Source organism: Rana temporaria, chromosome 4 (assembly GCF_905171775.1).
Source record: "Rana temporaria chromosome 4, aRanTem1.1, whole genome shotgun sequence".
Taxonomy (NCBI): Eukaryota; Metazoa; Chordata; class Amphibia; order Anura; family Ranidae; genus Rana; species Rana temporaria.
The window spans coordinates 126284785-126307491 of record NC_053492.1 but is presented as its reverse complement, the minus strand read 5'-3'; the positions used below and the strand labels follow the sequence as shown (position 1 = coordinate 126307491).

The following is a 22707-nucleotide window of genomic DNA, read 5'->3' as shown; positions in this document are numbered from 1 at the left end:
TTTCACCAAAATACCATTACCTTCTGCATATATGTTACATGTGTTCAGACTTCCATTGTAGTGTATGAACAGATACGCATTGTGAGACATTTTGGGATCTAGTCCTATTATATGTAATATGTCTCTTTTTTGATACAATGCCAATATGAGTGCTGTTTTTGCAGGGATTGCATCTGTTGGTAACAATGGTAATATTCTCAAGCATCATAGAGTCAAGTTTAAACGCACACTGGACCACCATTCTTTATAACAGTTTATTATAAATAGTAAATATTTACTGCACTTTTTTTACATGAAACATATTTATTGCAGCATCTGTTGCCGGTAAGACCAGCTACAACACAGATAAAATTTGACTTCTTCCATCACCTCTAAGACGAAAGTATAATCTCAGCGCTAAATCTATCCTATCTAAACCCCTAAATCATTACCCATCATTCTTGAAGGAATGTATTTTGCGCTCTACCTCGCTTTACCTGACAAAAAGAACAAAGAAATAAATAAAACTGTAACTCTTCAACCCCCTGCCAAAAGCTTTTCACTTTGGCTACAAGAAAATCCGCTAATTCTTTTTATTGCATACCCATCTAGCAATAAAAGTGGTTCACAGGCATCTCCACCTACATGTTGTTTGATTTATGCATGCCCATCGCCTACATAGCATGAGCAGCAGTTTATTTTGCTGACTTTTGGAGATTTAGCATAATAAAAATGAAATACTCCTCTGTAATAAAATGGAAGGGCTAATGCATAAAAATGGAACACAAATGTTTTTGTAACCAAACAGATTCAAAAATCATTGTTTTTAAATTAACAAGACTGAAGTTTGAATCTGATTGGTTACTATGGGAGACATTCTTATGTTCTTTCCTCCATGTTTTTATACATCAGCACTGTTTGGCTAAAGTTGTTAAACTATTCTCTATATTTCATGTGATAAGCCCGAAATGTAACACAAAATCCCTGGTTCTGTAACTTATTTGGTGGCATATGTAAAAATTGTCTTAAGCACTTGACTTGGCTTGGCTTCAGAATGATTTCTTTCAACTCTGGAGCAACTTGTGGCTTGGCAAATACGGTTGAACTACTGGCATTCTTTGTTGGATTAAGGTTCAACAACAGCCATCAATCCACAACTGGGTATACATTCAGTATAGGTAAACAAAATACAGAAAAAATTATGGAATGTCCTTTCACTGTGCTTAAGTGGTCTTTTCATCTAGAAAAGTGGCAAACAAAGTCTAGAAAGTTTTTTTTTTTAAATGAAATATAGCTGCAGCAAAATACAAATTCATTGACAGGGAAATTGAAGTGAGGTATGGTATTGCACGTTGACAGCCAGGTAATTGATATAATTTAGTCCAAATTTGGTGCTGGATCATCCTATTGTTTTTTTATTGAATTTATCACTCCAAAATGCATCTCAGAGTTCTTGGATGTAGGGTATTAATTCTAGTTAAGTCTTTATAAACTTTTTTCTATTTAGATCAAGCATAAATTTTAAGTGGCTAATTCCACTTCATAATAATTACATGAACAATTGGAATGTTAACCACACAGTCAATTCAAGCCACACAACGACAACACTTCTTCATGACTGGGCATCATGTGGCACAGAGTTTTACATTTTTTTTCCTGTTCCATGTCCATTTGTGTGGTCATTTGTGACATAAAAGTCTTCTTATCCTAACCCATGACTGTGATATGAAACAGGGTAGAAAGTTAAAAATAATTCCTCCCAACTTGCTCCACAAACTTTGTCATCATCAGAATTTTTGGCATTGGGTGGTTTGTCTTCTATGATGGTGTACTGTTCTGAGTAGTTCGCCTGGGACTTGAAAAAAGGTGTAACTTGTTAGCCAGAGTTGTGTGGATTCGCAAACAGTTGGTGACTTCTACCCAAGATATGGATGCTCAATTTGTAAGGCCAGATCAGCCCTTTCAGCAGACACACAAGCTATCCACGTTTGCTCCGAACAGCAGTCTGGATTGTGGCATTTCCTATCTTGCACTTCACTTTTAGAAAAGCAATAATTGTCTATTTGTTTATTTTGTAGTTAAGCTCCAGTTTGGGCTACAAATTGATGAGAGTATCCATCCTGTCTAAACTTCCGGAGATAACACCATCAGAGGGACAGTCATCCTATGCGATGTCTGGTTTCAAATAATGAAAGGCACCTGTGGAAAAGAGAGATGCTTAGATGATATCAAAACAGTTTCGTTCACAAGCCAACCTAAACCATAGCTTGACATTGTCATATGTAATACCGGTATATCAAAGAATCGGGCTAATATTTTTATTCCGGGGACAAGTTTGACAAACCCCTCAGAATCTGTGATCATATCCGTTAATGACTCTTGAACTGACTTGATTAAAGACATCTGTGTTTAATACAGGGCATGCCCGTGGTTATTGCATGTCGGGCAAAACCTTCTGTTTTACCTAATGGCGGTCAGGTCTCATGTCTCGGCACGTAATCACCTCAAGATGTCCTTGACATCACTTAAGCAAATAATTATGCAACAGATGTTTTTCAGAGAACAATCAACGAGCACCGGAGACAAAAGAGACTCAGTGAAAAAAAGGCGTCATCAGCCTTCTGTAGGAAGCCATAATGTTTCTTGTTTTGTGCTTTATCTGATAAAAAGTCAGCTCACTGCATGTGAACAGTGCCTGCTGCCTGAATGGGAATAGTTAAAAGTTAAGTTCAAGTTTTGGAGACAATCTACAACTTTTCACGTGCAATGCTGTAGATGACTATACTGTATTTTTAAATACAGAGTAAACCATTGCATATACACTATATGTATATGGACACCTGACCATCACAGCAATATGGCATCCCATTCCAAAATCAAGGTCATTAATATGGTGTTGTCTAACTTCCCCTTCTGGCAACTATAATAGGCTACATCCAGGGAAGGCTTTCCAAGTAATGTTGGAGTGTGTTTACACAAAACAGTATTTTTGAAGTCAGGTAGTCATGTTGAATTTGAAGATCTGGCTCACAATCAGTATTCTTAGAGATTAATTTATCCAAGAGGTGTTCAGTAAGGTTGTGTTCAGGGCTCTTTGCAAGCCACTTGGCAAACCAAACGTTTCAAACAATGTCTTTAGGAAGTTTGCTTTGTGTACAGAGACACAATCATGCTGAAACAGTAACAGCCCGTTCACACAGGTGTAGCACAACTTGCCGAGCGACTCGGCAAGGCGATCTGCCCAAGAGTTCAGACGCGACTTGCAAAATGACTTCTGTATTGAAGTCAATGCAAGTCGCCCTGAAGTCGTCCCAAAGTAGTACAGGAACCTTTTTCTAAGTCAGAGCGACTTGAGTCGCTCCTATTAGAATGGTTCCACAGTACAGAACGGAGCGCGACTTGTCAGGTATCTAAGTCGCCTGACGAGGCACGCCTGTGTGAACCGGCTCTAAGGGCCAAATTTTAAAACTGTTGACACAGGGCTGGAAGCCCACAATTATCCAAAATGTCTTTGTATGATATAATAGTAACTGTATCCTTCATTGGAAACACCTAAACTTAGTAATTTGGAGGGTAGTCCACATACTTTTGACCATATAGTGTACTACCAATAAAGTATTAAGTATACTCACTCTGTCCATATTGGCCATACTGATATCCCGTTACAGGCTCCATGCTATATCCTGATGTGCTGTAGGTTGGCGGACAGTAAGATTGTGATGTTGATAGGCTATCCAAACTCTTCATGTGCTCTAGTCTCTGGCTACAACTTGCTGATACAGCAGTGGTGGGCTCAAGACCCCCAGTTAGTGGAGATAAGGCATAGTCAGTCTGTGGCTGATGAGGCACTCCACCATGGTTAGTCAGAAGACCCATTACCTAAAGGACAAAAAAAATATGGTCAATGCTACACGATTATGACTGGGATTACTTGTCTGTATAATATATAAACAAAGCCTATTAAGACTCAACTCCAATACTTATTTCAAGCTGACAACCTCATCATTGAAGGTGTGCTGGGTAAAATTAGAGTGGCATAATTACTTAAATTCAACATTTAATTGATTATAATTTGCTGTATTTATAAAGCCTCCAATGTTCAAGTTGTTGTTTTGATGCCAGATAACATATTATTAATGCATTGTCTGACATTCACAAAGGGGTTTTTAACATGAAATGCTAGAATGATTTTTCAGACGGTTAGAGGTTGTCATTCTATGTATGTGGCACCATTGTATGAATTGGAATGTAATTCCTTGCAAAGCTACCTGTATTGAATCAGCATCTATTGTAATTTTATTTCTCAGTTTATGACTGTTTAGAAGCTAAAGGAGTGGTAGCCTGAGGCTAGATGACCTCTGTATTCTTTCTTTTTTTTCCTGAGCGTCTTGACCTTTTCACCTGAATGGACAACTAAGGGAAGGGCACGGTCACCTTGGTTTAATCCACCATACTAAACTAGTGAGTATTTAGTTAACTTTGTTTCCTGTTCCAGACAGGCTCTTGTTTCCAATGTGAAAGACTGAACATCAGTGTTTGTAGAGGCAAACCTCTGTGAAATGCTCTCACACACTTAAAAGATATCTATTAGGCTTTGGATTGACAGTATCCGTAACCAGGTTGGGCACTGTAATGGATATGTTTTCCTGAGGACTTCCATAATGTAATAAGGATCTATAGCACACTATGAACTATTCCAACCCATAGTTTGTGCTTCTTAATCTTCCATTGCCTCATCCTTGCTCCTTCTAACTTGAATTCCGTCACCATACAAAAACATTTTAGTACTATCCACAATTTTTTTTCCTCTCTTCAACTGCAGATTTTTTTTTCTCATTTGTTTGCTGCATTCTCCAAAATATAAATTCAATTTGGTAAAGTAGAACCCTCCAAGCAGATGTGAAGAACAGGTCTTTCAGATCTTTAAGATCTTTCAACTAGTGTTCTAAAGGACTAAAGTAGAAGGTCATTCAGGTTGCCATTGCCTTCCACAAACTGAAATATCAAATTTTTATAGACATACCCTTTATAAAACATACTTTAAGGAACATTTAGCCCCCATGGGATAGGGGGAATATAGCTGAATAAAATAGGTTGCTAAAGACAATAGAGATTCTACATTTTTCTCTTTAGGTTCCCTTTGGGCTCAGATCAATTAATATCATACATTACAGAAGTCTTCAGGAAGGAAGGAGGGGTTTTCACAGTTAAACACACCCTCCTGCCTACATACCAGCTCAGGACAGATGGATTCCAGGAAGTAAACGCTACATGAGTCATCTGCCCTTACTCAAGATGGCCACAACCAGAAATGCTAGGATGTGTTTATCAAAGTGATTTCTCAACAAAATAAAGCACATAGATGGATGGGTGAGTTTGCTTTGAGTAATACAAATGTATTAACTAATGCTTTTGATTTGTGGTGCTCAGATGCAGTTCTGCTATAATAAAATAAGTGTACACAGCAGAGTGTAGTAGCCCAGAGTAAACAATCGTATTTCAATTTACTGAGGTCAGAAGACTGAAATATAAAAATACATTTGTTGCTTTGGTTTACTATACTTTTCAGTATTCTTAACAGTGACATTTCCCTGTAAAAAATATGTTCCTTACTAAAAAAGGGTTAACGTTAACTTGATGTGTTCAGTTCATATTGACCCTAACACATGTGTAGCGTGTAATTTACGGAAGCTTTCACCACAGGAAGCTGGACATGTTGTCCTGAAGATGTCCAGAGCATTGCTCTATTGTAATGTGAAACAGATGGGGGCCAGATATTCCAGTTCTAAGAAAAATGGTGCCACCTGCTCTGCGCTATTACTGTTGAGTGGAATGGCTGTGAATTCCTTAGCCATGTTCACACGGGCATGAATCAAACTATGGCAGATTCTATCCCCCATACTTTTATATGAACATCTCCATCATGTGGGTTTAATCAGGCTTATGTCTTCATGGGATTTCTCCAACAAAGACCACTTATTGTAAACTCCTTCTAAAAGCACACCATGTATGTGGGCAATTCCATCATCATGTCTGTTATAGTTCTTCTTTTCAATATACATTTGGGCTGATTAACTAATGTAGATACTGTTCATTTAGTTTATTTACTAAGCTCAGTGAACATTCCATTTGCTAAGTGAACAGTTTCTGTGCACTACCACACTATGTACACACTATGTACACTGATCCTCACCTTAACAATTTAGTGGTGTTTTGACCATGTAGGACAAAGTTGTAGAGATAGGTACAGATATTATGTAAATGAGGTACACTGAAGAATATATTATAGGACAGTTTTCAGCAGATGGTGTTTTGATAGCGTTTTTCTAGCCCCATTACTAGAGCAAGAATTGCCATGGCTATTGTTTCCTATGCATATTTACAAGATCCTACATAGCTATGTCTATGACTGATCTAAATGTATGTCACTGCATCTTTTGTCTTTTATAATCAATCATAGGCAAGAAACGTAAAAAGCTAAATAGCTCAATTAACGTGCATGTCTGAACTGCCTTTAACTAACCCAAAAAAATGAAATCTCCTAAGCCAAATTTTTAATACAGACACCCCTGCCAGATACTACACAAGGTCAAAATAATGTATCTGTTTCCATTGCAGTCAAAGAGAATATGTATGGTAAAGACTGTAATTGGATAATGAAGAGACAGAAGCTCACTTCTGAGGTCATCTGAGTGCTCTCTTCTCCAATTAACAATGCAAGGTTAGTTTAGCGATCTCCCCCACTGAGCTGTTGTGTTCTGACAGGGGGCGCCCCCCTCGCCAGAACACTCCGATCAGTGCTCTCTGCCATTGGCTGAGAGCGCTGATTGGGAGTCGTACGGCTGCTGGTTTTCCAGCATGCTTGTCAGACAGAAGCCGGTCAAATGGACATACACACGGGCCGAATGTCAGAGGTTTTTTTTTTTCTAAACCGGCTGTTTTCTCCCGACATTCGGCCCATGTGTATTCGGCCTAAAACAAAAAAAAATGTTTTCATGAATATGAAACTTGGATAAATTAAGGTCTTTTATAGCTGCCTAATCTTATATGCTAAGAAAATAACATTTTGAATAAGACACAAGAGTTTTCTCCAGAGATTATAAAGAGCTCTAAATGTGACCCTTGGCCTGTATGTCCAACAATCCACTAATTTCTGTGACCAGATTATGGCTTTGTTTACACCCTGCCTACATTTACCATGGCTGTGGAAATACACAAAAAGTGGTAAGATCGCTCTGTGATTTTGCAGCCTTTTGCGTGTTCCTGTGGCCGACAGTCAATACATTCCAATCCTGAGCGCAATTCCGCATTCAGGAGAGGGAGGTTGAACCTCGCCTAACCACAGCAGCTCCTAAATTCTAGTTAAAGCCTTTGTATACATTGACACATAGCTTTTTTGGAGTTGAGTTTAAGAAAAAAAAATGCCAAGAGCTCCTAAACTCAAGTTTAGGAGCTGCTAGTGTACATGAAGCCCAAGAAGTTTACCCCTCTATAGGAAAATATTAACTGCTCACTCTAACATTGTCACTAATGACAACTTTTATCAATATTGGTCAAGGGAAACGCTATCTGCAATGGTAATGCCTTTTTTTTAAAAGGAGCAAAATGATTACCGGGTAGTTAAAAAGGGGAATTGTAAACTTTTGCATTTGTTTTAATCCAAGCACACATTTGTCCAGTTAACACAACTAAATACAATCATAAATCATGATTGCTTGGATTCCAACATTGTGTGATCTGCAATCTGCTGATCTGAGAGAGTAATTTTTTTTTTATTACAAACATACTTTTTGCAGGGCGGCAGGGTGCTAATTTGAATGCCAGTGGCGCCAGTGACTGCCATTTTTCCAATTGACCAGTTTGAGCACTCTTATGCCGTGTACACACGATCAGTTTTTCCAATGAAAAAAGTCTGATGGGCTTTTTTCCATCCGTGTAAAAAAATAGAACATGTTTTAAATTTTTCAGATGAAAAAAAAAAAACGATAGGAAATTCTGATCATCTGTGTGGAACTCCATCGGAGAAAAATCCAGGCATGCTCAGAATCAAGTCGACGCATGCTCGGAAGCATTGAACTTCTCAGCTCATGGTAGTGTTTTACGTCAGTGCGTTTTGGACGGTCGGAATTGCTGTGTACTTTTCTTGTACTTTTCTTGTTTATATATGGAGAAATCTAGTGACACACTCAGAACTTCCCAATCCTTCAAACTTCACAGACTACTAAACATCCCATATGCTGATGAGTAAACCAGAGGGAACGCTACATCACTTTAATGGTCCTTGCAGGTGGTTTCATTTTATTTCATTGTGAAAATATGAGCTTTCCCAATCCCTGCCTGTCAGACATATTTAAAAAAAAAAATAGAAAAAAAACAACATAATCTTTCCTAGGAAAGTGTGTTTAAACTCATTTCACTTGAGTAGTTATAATGTTTTTTGACCACAATTTAGAACAGATTTTTTAATTATTTGCCATGTTTATTTGGCATAAGCCAGCATTTATTTTAGGCTTATTGGTCCTTTAAGTATCAAAAGGTAAACATGGTATAAAAATAAATATATTTGGTTATTTCTAAAGAAATTTTTACAGAACTATAGATAGGTCCGACCAATCCGATTAATTAGTAGCTGACCCTTGATTTCTTTAGCCTTGTTTTATGTCATTCCTCAGCATCAAGGAAGCAGGCTGTGCAGTCTTAAGGCCATTCACTCCTACTGAGTCTTAAAGGCTGAAAAGTTTGGGCTTTCTGCAAATACCCAATAGAAAAGGCAGAAACTTAATTACACTTACTGCTAGAAAAGGAAGGTTTTATGAGTTTTTTGCCTGTAGGCAGTAATGTTTATTCCATTGCATTTTACTATGCAACCTTTTAACTCCAGAGTCTTTGAACTTTATATTTTCACAGATTTATCACTGTCTAGCAGAGAGCTGCTGCAGCCGTCTCAAGACTCTAACCTCACGTAGACTAGAGGGAAGAGATATAAGTCGTTATTTTTGCTCCCCTTTGTGCCATTAAAATCTCATTTTCTGCCTATTAAGATGCCCTCTCAGTGCTAGAACCAGGCTGATGAGTGTGTAATTGGGTATAATTGTCTTTTCACTTTTCATTTATGTCATTCTCAATATCCTTCTGTTTCCTCTCACTGCCGAGAGGAAGAAGTGTTCAGGGAGGATTCATAGCTGTGAAGCTGCCCCCACTTAGCCCCACAAAGAGGCCTGATTTTAATTATAGATTGCACGCCGTTCAGTGAAACTATTAGACACCTGAATATTAGTCCCTCTGATATAATAAAAAACCCTGTGTTTAGACACACATTAACAATGTCAAGCCAACCTCAGGCAGATGTGGACCGTAGTAAATTCAACCAACCTTTTGACACTCAATTACCAAGTCAATTTATTTCAGTGCAATTCCCAGATACAACAACCCAACTCCTCTGAATGAAAATTAACAGCCTAATTATTGCTCATATAGTTCCAAGGCATAAATATTCCTCTGGTTTGTAAATTTGAATGTGTTTTAACAGACCAACAAGTCTAAAAGCCAAGTGCCTTTAATAAAAAAGCATCCACTAGCATTCACAAATATGTTCCCTAAAAATACCGCTTATGTTATCAGAACATTATACATTTACATTTGTTGCATAGCTAGCACAAGCTACCTTATCCTCATTTATTCAGACTTCTGGCATGCAGTAGTAGGATCCTTCACTAAAGTTGTCCATCAACCACTAAACCATTCTGGCCATACACATACAATGCCAAATTGGAATGATCTAGTTACATTCCCAGGTCGGCACTAATTGTCTGGACTTGGATGTAACTGGACTTGTCATGAAATAAACACATACTATATTGTTCAGAATATAATTCCTATTACATCAAACAGAATTGTCACAGCCTGCCACATTAGTGACTATATTGAGAAACTCTTAGTAAATTTGGGCACACAGTTATAATGCATGAGACGTGCAATGACTGTACTTCCCACGCTGCTCTGTGCCTTAATGAATAAATTAGAAACAAACAGTAACTCATAGAAGCTGAGAAGGTCACTATAGACGTTTAACTGAATTTGCTTTCACGCTGTGTTGTAAACAAATAATGTTTTTTTCACATTTGTTATTTTTCATGTTGCAATTTGTGCCATACGGCTAATTCAGACTGTTTGCCTCATGGCTACTGTCATGTTTCTAAAAAGGTCTATATTATTTAGGGGGAAGAAAAACACTTGAAAGACAGTCTATCGGCCTCAGCGTTTGAAGTAGTCAGTGAGGGGGTGGAGGAGGAAAAAGGGTAAGGAAATTTGCAAAACAAAATCATGTGGCTCATATAAAGAGCTCTTTATGGTTCGAATTTGGCAATTTCTTCCTTTCTTGCCTCAGGTGCTCAGCCTGCTTGGTTCTGGCATGCAGTTAAAAGAATGAAAACAGTCCACTGACCTGAGGTGAAAGGCCATTGCCAATGCTGGGGTTCATAGGGTTGGAAGGCCCGGATGGGGGTACAAAGCTGTCTGTGTAGCTAGAAAATCCATGGCGGCCGCTGGGCAGGCAGTAGGCCGAGCTGTTCTCATGGTTGGATGGATGGCTGCTTTGGTGAACACTGCTCGGAGGGAGAGGCTGAGGCCTGTGTACCGTGTTGCTAGGATCAGAGACAGCTGCAAATAAAACATATTCATTTTTAACCCATATAAAGAAGTTAGTGCATGAGTAAATAAGCTTATACTAAATTATACTTTCCTTTCATCCTGTTCAATGGCAGAACAGATAACATTATCCTGAAAATGTTGTACCCCCGCACTTCTTCATGTAACTTAACAATACAACTTACACCTAGTAACCACAGAATAGTATCATGCCAATGAGACCTTTTTACTGGTACAGGCCTACTCAGCCAAAGAGGAGGAGTAGCCATACACAGAAATAACATCTTTTAATATTTGCCACAAGCTCCCTGACAGCCATATGATCAGTAAAAAAAAGTTTTGTTTTTTTTTTTAATTATAACAGTTCTATGTTATAGGGCCATTTTAGATGCACAGGGGTTGATTTAATAAAGGAGCAAAACATGGGATTTTTCCCTTAGCATAGTGAATGTGGTGACAATTCACATTGTAAAGAATACCCAATCATGTAAAGGGGGGAAAAAAACACAGGGCCAGATTCAGGTACATCTGCGGCGGCGTAACGTATCACATTTACGTTACGCCGCTGCAAGTTTTAAGGGCAAGTGCTTGATTCACAAAGCACTTGCCTGTAAAGTTGCGGCGGCGTAGCGTAAATCCCTCCGGCGCAAGCCCGCCTAATTCAAATGATCTGGGTAGGGGGCGTGGATCATTTAAATTAGGTGCGTTCCCGCGCCGAACGTACTGCGCATGCTCTGTTTTGAAATTTCCAGCCGTGCTTTGCGCGAAATGACGTCGCACCGACGTCATTTTTTGAACTTCGACGTGAGTTACGTCCTTTCCTATTCACGGACGACTTACGCAAAAAAATTTAAATTCGACGCGGGAATGACGGCCATACTTTAACATGGCAAGTCTAACTATAGGCCACAAAATAGCAGCTTTAACTATACGCCGGGAAAAGCCGACTAGCGACGACTTAAGAGAATGCGACGGCCGCGCGTACCTTCGTGGATCGACGGAAAATGCTAATTAGCATACCCGACGCGGAAAACGATGCAAACTCCACCCAGCGGGCGCCGAAGTATTGCACCTACGATCCAAAGGCTCGTAGGTAAGCAGAGTTTTACGTAATTTACTATGCAAAGGAAAATTCCCTTGCACAGTAAAAATTCACATTGCTAAATTAACAGCCTGTTTGCCCTTAGTAAATCAACCCATGCAGTCATAAGAAGTATTTTTTTAAATAACATTAAGCATTATGCCTGTACAGTTACATAATGTGAATAGTTAAAAAAAATGTTTAAAACTCTATAAAAATGCATTGTGCTTCTATAAATGAATTAGAATATGTAGTAACACAACGGTATCATTAGAAAAGGCATCATCAATTTCATAGGATACGTTTGATCATTATTATTAATATGATTATCTGTTTTATTTGATACAGCTTGACATATAAAATTTGCTGCAACAGATAGGAATGACAGATAGGGAGGCTGCTAAATGTACCTTGTGGTATTGAAGTAGGCTGGTACGATGTTTCCGATAACTGGTAGGTAGGCAAAGATGGCATGGCTGAAGGTGGAAATGCCCCTGGGATCAGGTGGTTAAATGCCATTAGTTGATTGGCTCCTGCTTGCTTTCTCCACCTGGCACGGCGATTACTAAACCATACCTAAAAGGGAATCATTTAGAGCTGGTCAGTAAAAGTGAGAGAGCAGGCCAGTTATAGCCACAATCTGTCTACAACAGCATGACCTCAGGAACAAAGATAACAAAAAAACTCATGTGAAAAGAAATCACATATCAGTTATGTCCTCCATATATCTTCTGCCAGATAAACTTCAGATTTATGTTGTAAGAAATAAAGTAGAAAGAAATATAAAATATGTTTTATGATCAGACATTATTGAAATTGAGCAATGAAAACCACTGGGATTACATCATTATCCGAAGTCTGTGTATGAAATTTTTCAGAGTTAACGGAAAGATGTAATAATGAAGTTAGAAGTAAATTCCAACAGGCTGGACATTTCTTACTGAGTATATGTACTACGCTGCACGGCAAATATATTTGTTTTTAAAGCTCATTGAATCTTTAGTATCTGTGATGGCAGACTGGCCATCTAAAGATTATACAAACAGCTATGTAATACAAGGGCCTACCTGTTTGGATGCAAATCATTGCACTACAAAGTTTTCCGTAATTTCATAGGAAATAATATTAAGATTGTACTATAACATTAAGGCTAAGGCCTCGTACACACGATCGAGGAACTCGTCGTAAATGAAACATCGTTTTCCTCGACGAGTTCCTTGTCAGGCTTGTGGAGAAACTTGACAAGCTTTCTTTGCGTACACACTGTCAAGACCAAATCTCCTCGTTCTCAAGCACGGTGACGTACAACACATACAACGGCAGGGCAAGTTTGATTCCACTGGCACAACCCTTGGGGCTGCTTTTGCTAATCTCATGTTACTGCGTGTTAAGTAAAAGTTTGGTAAGAGACGATTTGCACTTTTCAGACTGTTACAGCGTAACAAATGTGCTATCTCCATTACAAATGCTACTTTTACCGAAGGTGCGCTCCCGTCTCATACTTTATTCTGAGCTAGTGCAGGTTTCTTAGCATACACACAAACGTGTTTCTCGTCGAAAACCAGCCCGACGAGGAATACGACGAGGAAATTGAGACTCCCGTCGAGGAAATAGAGAACTTGTTCTCTTTTTTTCTCGTCGAGTTCCCCGACAGTTTTCTCGATGAAAAACATACACACGACCGTTTTCCTCGGCAAAAAAGCTCTGCCACCAAGTTTCTTGATGGATTCTGTCGAGGAAAACGGTCGTGTGTACGAGGCCTGATTTTCCAGAACAGCTGAGAATTGTCACACAATAAATTGTATGAATATTCACTTCATCTACCCAATCATGTGAAAAGCAAGTCTGTATACTCATTTCATCTGCACCTGATTGGATAACTGAAAGTATAACTAAAGGCAAAACTTTTGGATGGAGGGGAGAGGGATTAGAACACCTGTCAGTTTGTATTGCTGTCTGTGCCCCCGTTAAGGAGATTCATCCTCTCTATTTTTCCTGTTTGCCATTATCTTTGAAAGTGAAATTAAAATAAATTACCCACATTTTGGGTTGTGCCCAGAAAAGTAATAGATGGGAATTCTTCCGAAGAGGACACTGGTTCTGGTTACCTAGGGGTCTCCAAGGAATTCCCTTAATTTGCAGATATTTCCTTTCACTTCCTGTTTGGTTTTGGGAGAGGAAGTAAGGGGAAATCTCTGCAATGGGACACAGATGGTAAAAAAAAAATCTGACAGGGGTTATAACCCTCCCTTACTCACCCTTACAAAAATAAAAGTTTTGCCTATAGTTCTACTTTAAGTGAAGATTCTCAACTCCTTTAATAAATCAGCCCAATTATGTGTCCAGTTTTAGAGGGTACACCCAACAGATTTAGGAGGCACCACTTTTATTTTAAATGGAACTAAGAAAATCAGATTAGTAAATCATGTTAGAGAAAATTAATTTGAAGTGGCTGTATCCTTTGTAGGTAAAATCATTAGTGGTAAAAGAAAAGATATTGAGGTCACTAGCAATAAAAATACAGTGGAGCAGAAAGAGAATAATTTCCTATACAACTCAAATAAAAGTAAGCTTTCAGATGAAGCAAGGAATAAACAGGTAATCTATTGGTGGCTGCTGCTGTTTTTGCCCCATTTCTTGTAATGTAACTCCTCTCTCAGATGGACATGAGACCACATAGCACAAAGCAAGTGGTACCAAGCTAACTTGTCATTTTTAAAAAGATATAATATTGCAGGGCCATGAACTATATTGCAATATCATTCTATGCATCTATGCACTATACTTTGTATTCTTTTTATGTTTCGATTCAAATGTCTTGGGTTTTATTGGTCTTTGGCTGTTACCTCTATTTCTTTAATAAAATACATCATGCAATTAAATTAAAATCTTCCTGACTTCATAGCAGTTTAACTGGTTCGCTGCTGCTCCTGTAATATGATGCACTGTGCACCTCTTCAGCAGCAAGGGAGTCCTGACTGACAGCGATATGCCGCTTCATGCTGAGCTCAGTTAAAGACCCATATGTTAGATGTTCAGGGGAATTTGTTAGGCTGTAGATCATGGTAATAGTGTGACAGGTTATGAGTCTCTGGGGATCTGAGGAAGCCATAAGGAATGTTGTGAAGTCAGAGGGTTAAAGACACATTACAACAGCTGGAGAAAGGCTCCTGCATTTGCTTGGTAAGGGTCATTGACTTACAAAAATAAATGCTCAGTGAAACACAACAATGCTTATTACATCTGCTAACATAATGAACATACTCTGGCATGTATTGTTTTCACATTCTTCTCAAAATCAAGAAATGAGAAAAATACAATTCAAACAACCTGTTGGTCAGGTCTAAGGATAGACACTTCCTACCAGTGTACATGTATACCATGTGACGTTGTAGTTGTCAACTTTGAAACTGTCTATTCTGCCTGGAAACATCCAAAAAGAGCCAGTCAACCTCCTCCAATTATCATGGTCTAAAAGCAACTTACCTATGCATACAATGAGAAGAATTCCAATAGTTTTTCCATCAGTCATTGCTCTACACATAGTTTATGACAGACTGTGATGGCCATCGTGATTCAACAAGAGTGATAGCTCTTGAAAATTACATTATTTCAGGTTTATTATTGAGTATCAATGGGATAATTATTGATATAGTGGCATTTTACTGCCAATCTGCCTTAAAGTGAAACCTTTTTTCATTATTACAGAGGCATGTGACTTAAGCAATCCTTTGTGAAACTACAGAAGATATTTCCTGTACCTGTACTCGTGCCTCAGTGAGCTTCGCTCTTTGAGCCAGTTCTTCTCGGGTATAAATATCAGGGTAGTGAGTTCTCTCAAATGCTCTCTCCAATTCCTCCAGCTGTTCTGCTGTAAATGTGGTTCTGCTTCTCCTTTGCTTCCTCTTCAAAGGTAGGTCTGGTTCAGAGTCAATATCAGAACCTTCTTCAGACTGAGGCGATGAGGGTGCTGAAAAAAACAAACAAAAAAAACAACAAATTGTTATAAACTCAGAACAATGTTTTAAAATGATAATCTTGTGTTGTGAACTTTGATTTATGTCAAATATATTTTCATTATAATACAAAATACTAGATATTGTTACAAAATTGGCTTTCTGATCTATATCCTCTTTATGTCTTTGTTCTTTAATAAAATTTGGTAGGTTGGAAGATATGAATCAAGTTTGTTCTTTCCAAACCATGGGAAAATATACAGATTTTGTTGATTCTTGGCTATCTGTGTGCATGGTCTGACAAAACAAACAAGAACTTTGTAGTAAAGCCCAGCGGAGACGGCATAGAATCTCAGGATCTTGCTCTATGCTATAAAATACACACTAGGGATGGAAATTGGCCCCTGCTTATTCATCAATACACACTGCTATTATTAATCACTCCAGGATGCCCAAATCATTACAGCATGCACTACATCACTACTTAGCCCAACAGGGAGTAATATTTTATGTGTGTGTGTTTGTGTGTTTTGTAAGTGTACTGGATATTAAATATGTATGTGCATTTTGTAGATATTATTTTTCTTTTGTAGACTGCCAATTGTTCCATTATACTTTGCAGTCTGGCAGAAATACATAATGAGAATGCAAGGACTAACAAACAATGCAAGGGCTTTTGCCAAAAATGTTAACAATTGCTTAAGCCTTTAACCTGTTCATGGCATTATAGGCTCATCAGTGCGGGACACACATACATACTAAAGTCTTGTTTCTTTTTCCTTAAAAAAAAAAAAATTCATACTTATCTGCTCTGGGCACATAGCATCCCAGATCCTCCTCTTCTCTGGTTCCTCGCTGGTGCTCCTGGCCCCTCCCTTCTTTTTGAGTGTCCCCACAGCAAGCTGATTGCTATGGGGGCACCCGAGTTGCACTGCGGCTCTGTGCATCCATTCAGACACGGAGCACAGTTTGGCCTCACCCCATCTCTCTCCTGATTGGCTAACTGACTTTTGATTGACAGCAGCAGGAGCCAATGGCGCCCCTGCTGTGTCTCAGCCAATAAAAAGAGAGAGTTTCAGCTGGCCGAGGCGCTCGTGGATCGAGATGGGGTTTAGGTAAGTATTAGGGGGGCTGCTGCACACTGAAGGTTTTTTATCTTAATGCATAGAATGCATTAAGCAAAAAATAACTTCTGCCTTTTAAATCACTTTAAAGATACAGGAACACTGTAATGAACACTGATATCAATATTCGTTATTGCTTTCCAAACCACTAAATGTACCTTAAACATACCATTTAATATGTAGGACAGCAAGGAGGAAGCATGCACTGGCATCTGGCACTGGCATCTATAATTCATATTTTAAAAATAGATCACTAGTCACATAGGCACACCTGAGCCCCAGGTTGGAAGCAACTAAGGCCCCTAGCAACCCTAATGCAAAGGGATCTTCCTCCTCCCCACTTATAAAGTCATCCATTGACCTCTTCTTGGAGATGAACAATATGAGCCTTGACATGGCTGTACTACCCCATGGTTACCAAACAGACTAAAACCTGACTTATAATGTGGATCCAATTGTTTTTTATGTTAATCTTTTTAATTTCTTGACACTTGTTGATATTTTAGATCTGTCATCAAATGAACCACCACAATGACATCAACAGATAGTAGAAGAAACCACATCATCACAGTATCAAAGCTATGGCAAATAATGTACATATTGATTTTCACATAATTGTTTGGCGGCTGTTAAAGAAAACCAGAACTGGGGAAATATGGACAATGCCAGTGCTGACCTTTTGTTCTCAAAATGTTAAAACCAGAGGCAGCCAGGGAATCCGAATTTTCAGAAAAACAGTTTCAGCCTAGTTGTTCTCTCAGTACAGGTTCCTGTACACCTAATTTAACATGTCCATGATATTTACTGATCTGCTATTAGGGGCTAATTTTCTAAAGAAGTGGTTTGCACTCTAGCTCATATTTGCCTGAAATACCCAATTCAGTTTTGGTAGAATAAACAAATACTGAAATTGTGGTAATAATAGTAATAATTGATCCTGCTTGAGAGTGAAGTGAATATTGGATAGTGTGTAATTATTAAAATAGGCAGCAGGAACATATTATTACTGACGCATTTCACAAGAGAGAACGTGGTGTGCCCAGTGCAAAAAGCTTAAGAACAGAACTTGTTCTAGTTGGCAATTTTAAAAAAATGAAAACATTTTATTCTGCATCTGCAGTGTTCATGTTGCTGGTATAATTGATTGCTTTAATTGGAGATAAACAGAGCCAGCACTTATGCGGAGTCTGATGTCACCTGGAACGTTGTGTGGAATGTTTAAATTAATCAGCTTCTTTGCATATTTAGTTTGAATTTGATTTAGTTTGAGTAAAATTATATAATTTCTATTGTGTGTTGTATGCTTTCCTTGGCTTTCTAGCTTACTTCCATTTATTTCTACCCTGCCCGGGATGCATTCAATTATAGAAAAGGCATGTGACCAATGGCTTATGACACTGAGCTGCAGCACTTTGGAGAAAAATCTTTCCTGGGGCTGCAGCCCAGGTCACAAGGGGTTATGGGACATGGATTCAGACTTCAATTCTGGAACCTCTTTTAATTAAACTTCACAGCCAGGCTGATGCTGTCGCTTATTCTTAAAAAGGCAAGACTTTGTAATCCGTCCAGGCAGGATTCGGATTTTCAACTTTTCTGCCCTTGATCTCATTGTTAACAAAATCCTCATTCTCAGTCAGATTCATCTCAGCTAAGTTTTACCCATTGCTTTCCACAAGGATGCTCCACAAGGATGGGTTAGAAATGTCTCCTCTGGGACTATGCAACAAAGTAACATGATGGAAATCTAGGCCCCTCTTGATATATTTACTTTATTCATAAGGTTTCTCTGATGAAAGATCATGCAACTAATATTTTTTGATTTTCTACTTAGTAACTAATAATAAGAGGGACAATTCTACATTTTATGGACCTTTCCTTGAAAAGTCCCATACCCACTAAATTAGATCTGCGTACACCTTTTAGAGGTAGAATCTATGAGATTATGCTTCATAATTTGAACACTGCTAAAACCACAATCACGCAAGGACAGGAGCACTGGTTAGTTTGTTATCTGTTGTCTGCCATGTAAACTTCCAACTTAATGTACAGATTGGTTATTTTACATGCCGTGGTCGAACATAGCAAACTTTTATTAAGTCAATTATTGTGTATTGGCCACTCTATTGTTTGAAAAAAACTAGCACATCACATTACTGAATTAAATAAACTATATGTTCAGGATTCCTCTACTTATGCCATTCTATAATGAGCATATTGTGATAGGAATTTCATAACAAGCTAGTTCCCTAGCTGTCATTTTCTTCCTCTGGTTTCAAAGTCACACACTATGAACAGATATGCCGCCATCAAAGTAAGAACTTCTGAACATGCTTCTTCTAGGCCAGAGGTCTCCAAACTATGGCCCTCCAGTTGTTCAGGAACTACAATTCCCATCATGCCTAGTCATGTCTGTGAATGTCAGAGTTTTACAATGCCTCATAGTTTGGAGATCCCTGTTCTAGGCCACTGTAAATAGTGAATTTGTAAGATGACCACAACAGCAACTAATCACGGCAATGATTACTGTATAATAATAATACTGTATAATACTGTACAGCGATGATCAACCTGTTGGTGCTATATATATATAAAATTATAATAATAATAAAAATAACTCAACAATAGCAACATCTAATTGTATAGCTTAGCAGGTCTCATTTTAATATCATGGCATTATGACTCATTATATGTATTAGTTTAAAAAAAATGTAATATAATGGTGTGATATAATGATGCTGATTCACTAAAGTTGTTTAGAATCTTCACTCAACAAATTGAGCGAAAATTCACTTTAGTTATCCAATCATGTGAAAATCAAATGCCTGTAAACTTTGTCTGTCCATTCATGTGTAGGTGAAATAAATAAACAGGGAATAGATTTTCCTATGATTGGATAAATTAAGTAAATCCTAACTTATTGAGTGAAGGTTCTCAACCCATTTAGTAAATCACCCTTACTAAGTGCAAGTATCTGTCCAGTTGCTCTGAACAATGATGGGTTTTCTAACTGTACGTTATTGTGTAATAATGATTGGCTGATAGTTTTTATAGCAATTTGTATGTTACTTTGAAGTCACTTTAATTTGTGCATCACATTTTGGGAACTGTAACATCTAATTAGCTGGTAGTGAAATCAACCACTAACTGAATTAGCAAGGGTTATTATTTTGCATCTTCTAATTGTTACAGAAACAGAGCATAAACACCATAGACAAGGTCACCATAATACTGATATATAATTTACTATTTTAACAGCAATGTGTTGTGACTGATGATGCGCCTTTGTGTGAGTGAATCAGAGGGGGGTTAGTTTTCTGTATGACAGCACCTTATTTTATTTGAAAACATAGATTAATCCATTTCCCAACATAACATTATCACAAAAGTTCAAATGCATGCATTCCACATATAAGAATATCTGCATATAAACAAGAAAAGAAGAAAAGAAAAACTTTGATATTGAACATTAAACCAGCTAATTTATCAGAGTCAACCATCAGCTGAGATTGTTTTTGAAAATCAGGGCCAGCTGTCTACATAACCAAATGCTGGAATGATTCAGGGGGTTCATCTGATTGTCACGGCATTATGTGTCTGTGTTGCTGATAATATCCAACAGCTCTTTACAGTACACAGAAGGCTGAGTCTCACAGTGGTCAAGATTCACCGAGCCTTTAATAATTTCCTTTGTACAGTACAGAAGCAGCAGCATATTGGTGCAGCCCCATTAATATAAATCAAAAAGAGTTACAGCAGAATCCATGTTTAGTGACGAAGTGTCAGAATGCGAATACAAGAACTTATGTTGCGCAGGACATTACTCCTCACTCCTGAGTAAATGACACCCGGCCTTTGTGGTCTTTGGGGATTTTTTTGTGTTGACTTACTTGGTTTGTCTTTGTTGGGGCCCCCGAGAAATGGCCTGTGGCTGGGGCCTTTTCTGCCAATTTCCACGCTCCATCTGTGGTATCCATTAGCAGAGTCTATACCAGCATTCAGGACTCTGACACCTGCCTGGCAGGGAGTAGGATACACAAAGAAACTAGACTGGAAAAGGGGGATGAAATGGAAGGGTTTTTTTTTTTTTTTGGGTGGAGTGGGGGAAGCTGAAGACGAAGATGTGAAATGAGCTCTCGGCAGGGGTTAATCCTGGCACTTCTAGTCTAGATCATTTAGCACCTGGAACTGGAACTGCACCCCTTACTCGACAAGGCTCTACTGCCCTATGCTACCAACCAGTTTGTATACAATGTAAAACTATTTTTGTATCCTCATTTTTTTCTCAAATCACACTGTCTTTTAAAGGGTATTAAATTATTATTTGCTTCTCTGTATTATTGAGCATAAATTCTTCATAAGGATCCTTCAAAACTGAAGAATTTATGTTTACAGCTTTAAACATTATGTCAATATTAATCTGCTTACCTTCTAATGCTATTGACAATACAATGTTGCTTATTACTCATAACACTGTAAACACCCTCTTAATAATTAAGCATTGGATACTGATTACAATTACAACTTAAATTGAACTTGTGCATTTATCTCAATTTAAAATGGTGTATACATGGGTCAAGTACTTACACTAATACTTCAAAACAGAAGATAAGCAGAAAGACATGACCTTTTGATATGCTGTATGCTGGTTTTGGTTCATTTACCAGACAACTGCTAAATATTGTAGTTGATTTACTAAAGTAGTAGTAAACGTTCACTTTTCTGAATTAAAATGTTTTAGTAATACAACAGGATAATATTTTAATTATTTTAATTAGTACTGCTTTTTACATTCAGATGCAAAATGGCATTACATTACTTTATAAACCCTAATATGTATATTTATATATTCTTGGCCTGCACTTTCCTGCTTGTAAGGCATCTTAGTATATCTGCCTAGTAGCAACATTTTATTTAAGCATTTATGACTTTTCATAGCTTCTTAAAACGTCATATAAAAAAAAATAAGAAATGAAAAAAAATGTTTATTTTTTACTCTGATGAACCTACTCCTCCTAACCTGGCTGTGCAGCAAGCTTGTTGAACAAGCCTCCTGTTATGTGGAGGAGCACAGTGCTCAGGGTGCTGCGGAAATCTCCATTCATCCTGTCCACACAAAATAACCATAGTTCTGTATATTTTTCACGGTGGCAACAAATTTCACGGACATTGGTAGCCGTGAAAATATTATTTCACTGTGAAAAACCATGAAATTGGGAAAATCTAGCATTGTCGTATATATATTTAATGAGCTAGTGATTTTTTTTTCACCAGTCAGGAAGTCAAAAAAGAAAGTGGGAATTAACACCAAAGAATTTAAGAAGCTCACACCTCTAAAAATAACAGGGTCTGATGATCAATAAATATACTTTTTCTTGTGCTCATTTTATTTTCTGAACAAATTAAAAAATGTAAAGAGTGAACATTTTCCAGCCTGGTGAGTGATGTTTTGTATACATCATAGTGCTCATTATCCCAAGATAAATCAACCTTTATTTATCTTAAGTAGTGCTTAAGTCTGCTGCTAACTTTATCCAGAATAGTAGCAATTTGAAGGTTTAGTTTCACTATATAACAGAAATATAATACATATTCCTGTTTTTTAAATATTTCTCCTTAATTTATTTTTTTATTATTATTTAATTTTTCCCTTCTTAATTACATACGTGTGATCAATTTAGTGTCTGCTGATCATGTTGTAAATCACACAGCCAAGATAGTTGAGGGTGCATAATGGAGAGAAACTTTGAGCTCATTAAATTTCAGGTCCACCCCAAACTTTTGTTTACAGTTGTAGGGAGAGTATATTATTCACTATATGGCACAACCAGCCACCTTATCAAGACTTACTCATCATCATGTCCAGTGGGAGCTGTTAATGAACTGGGTAATTGAGCTTGTGACATGTGTTACCAAAGCAAAA

The 22707-nt window shown here is 37.9% G+C and overlaps 1 protein-coding gene across 6 annotated transcripts in view; it reads right to left on the bottom strand.

Annotated features, from left to right (window-relative positions):
• Positions 1-240: 240 nt before the first annotated feature.
• The window catches only part of PAX3 (paired box 3), a 71747-nt gene continuing 49280 nt past the window's right edge, over positions 241-22707 (bottom strand). For all 6 annotated transcript variants that reach the window (XM_040349041.1, XM_040349045.1, XM_040349043.1 and 3 more), the window contains 5 exons: positions 15469-15677; positions 12118-12283; positions 10424-10638; positions 3612-3858; positions 241-2178 (listed from right to left, as the gene is read on the bottom strand). In XM_040349041.1, coding sequence (XP_040204975.1) covers positions 2144-2178; positions 3612-3858; positions 10424-10638; positions 12118-12283; positions 15469-15677 — 872 coding nt within the window. In that variant the 3' untranslated portion in view covers positions 241-2143. The remainder of the gene's footprint in view (positions 2179-3611; positions 3859-10423; positions 10639-12117; positions 12284-15468; positions 15678-22707) is intronic.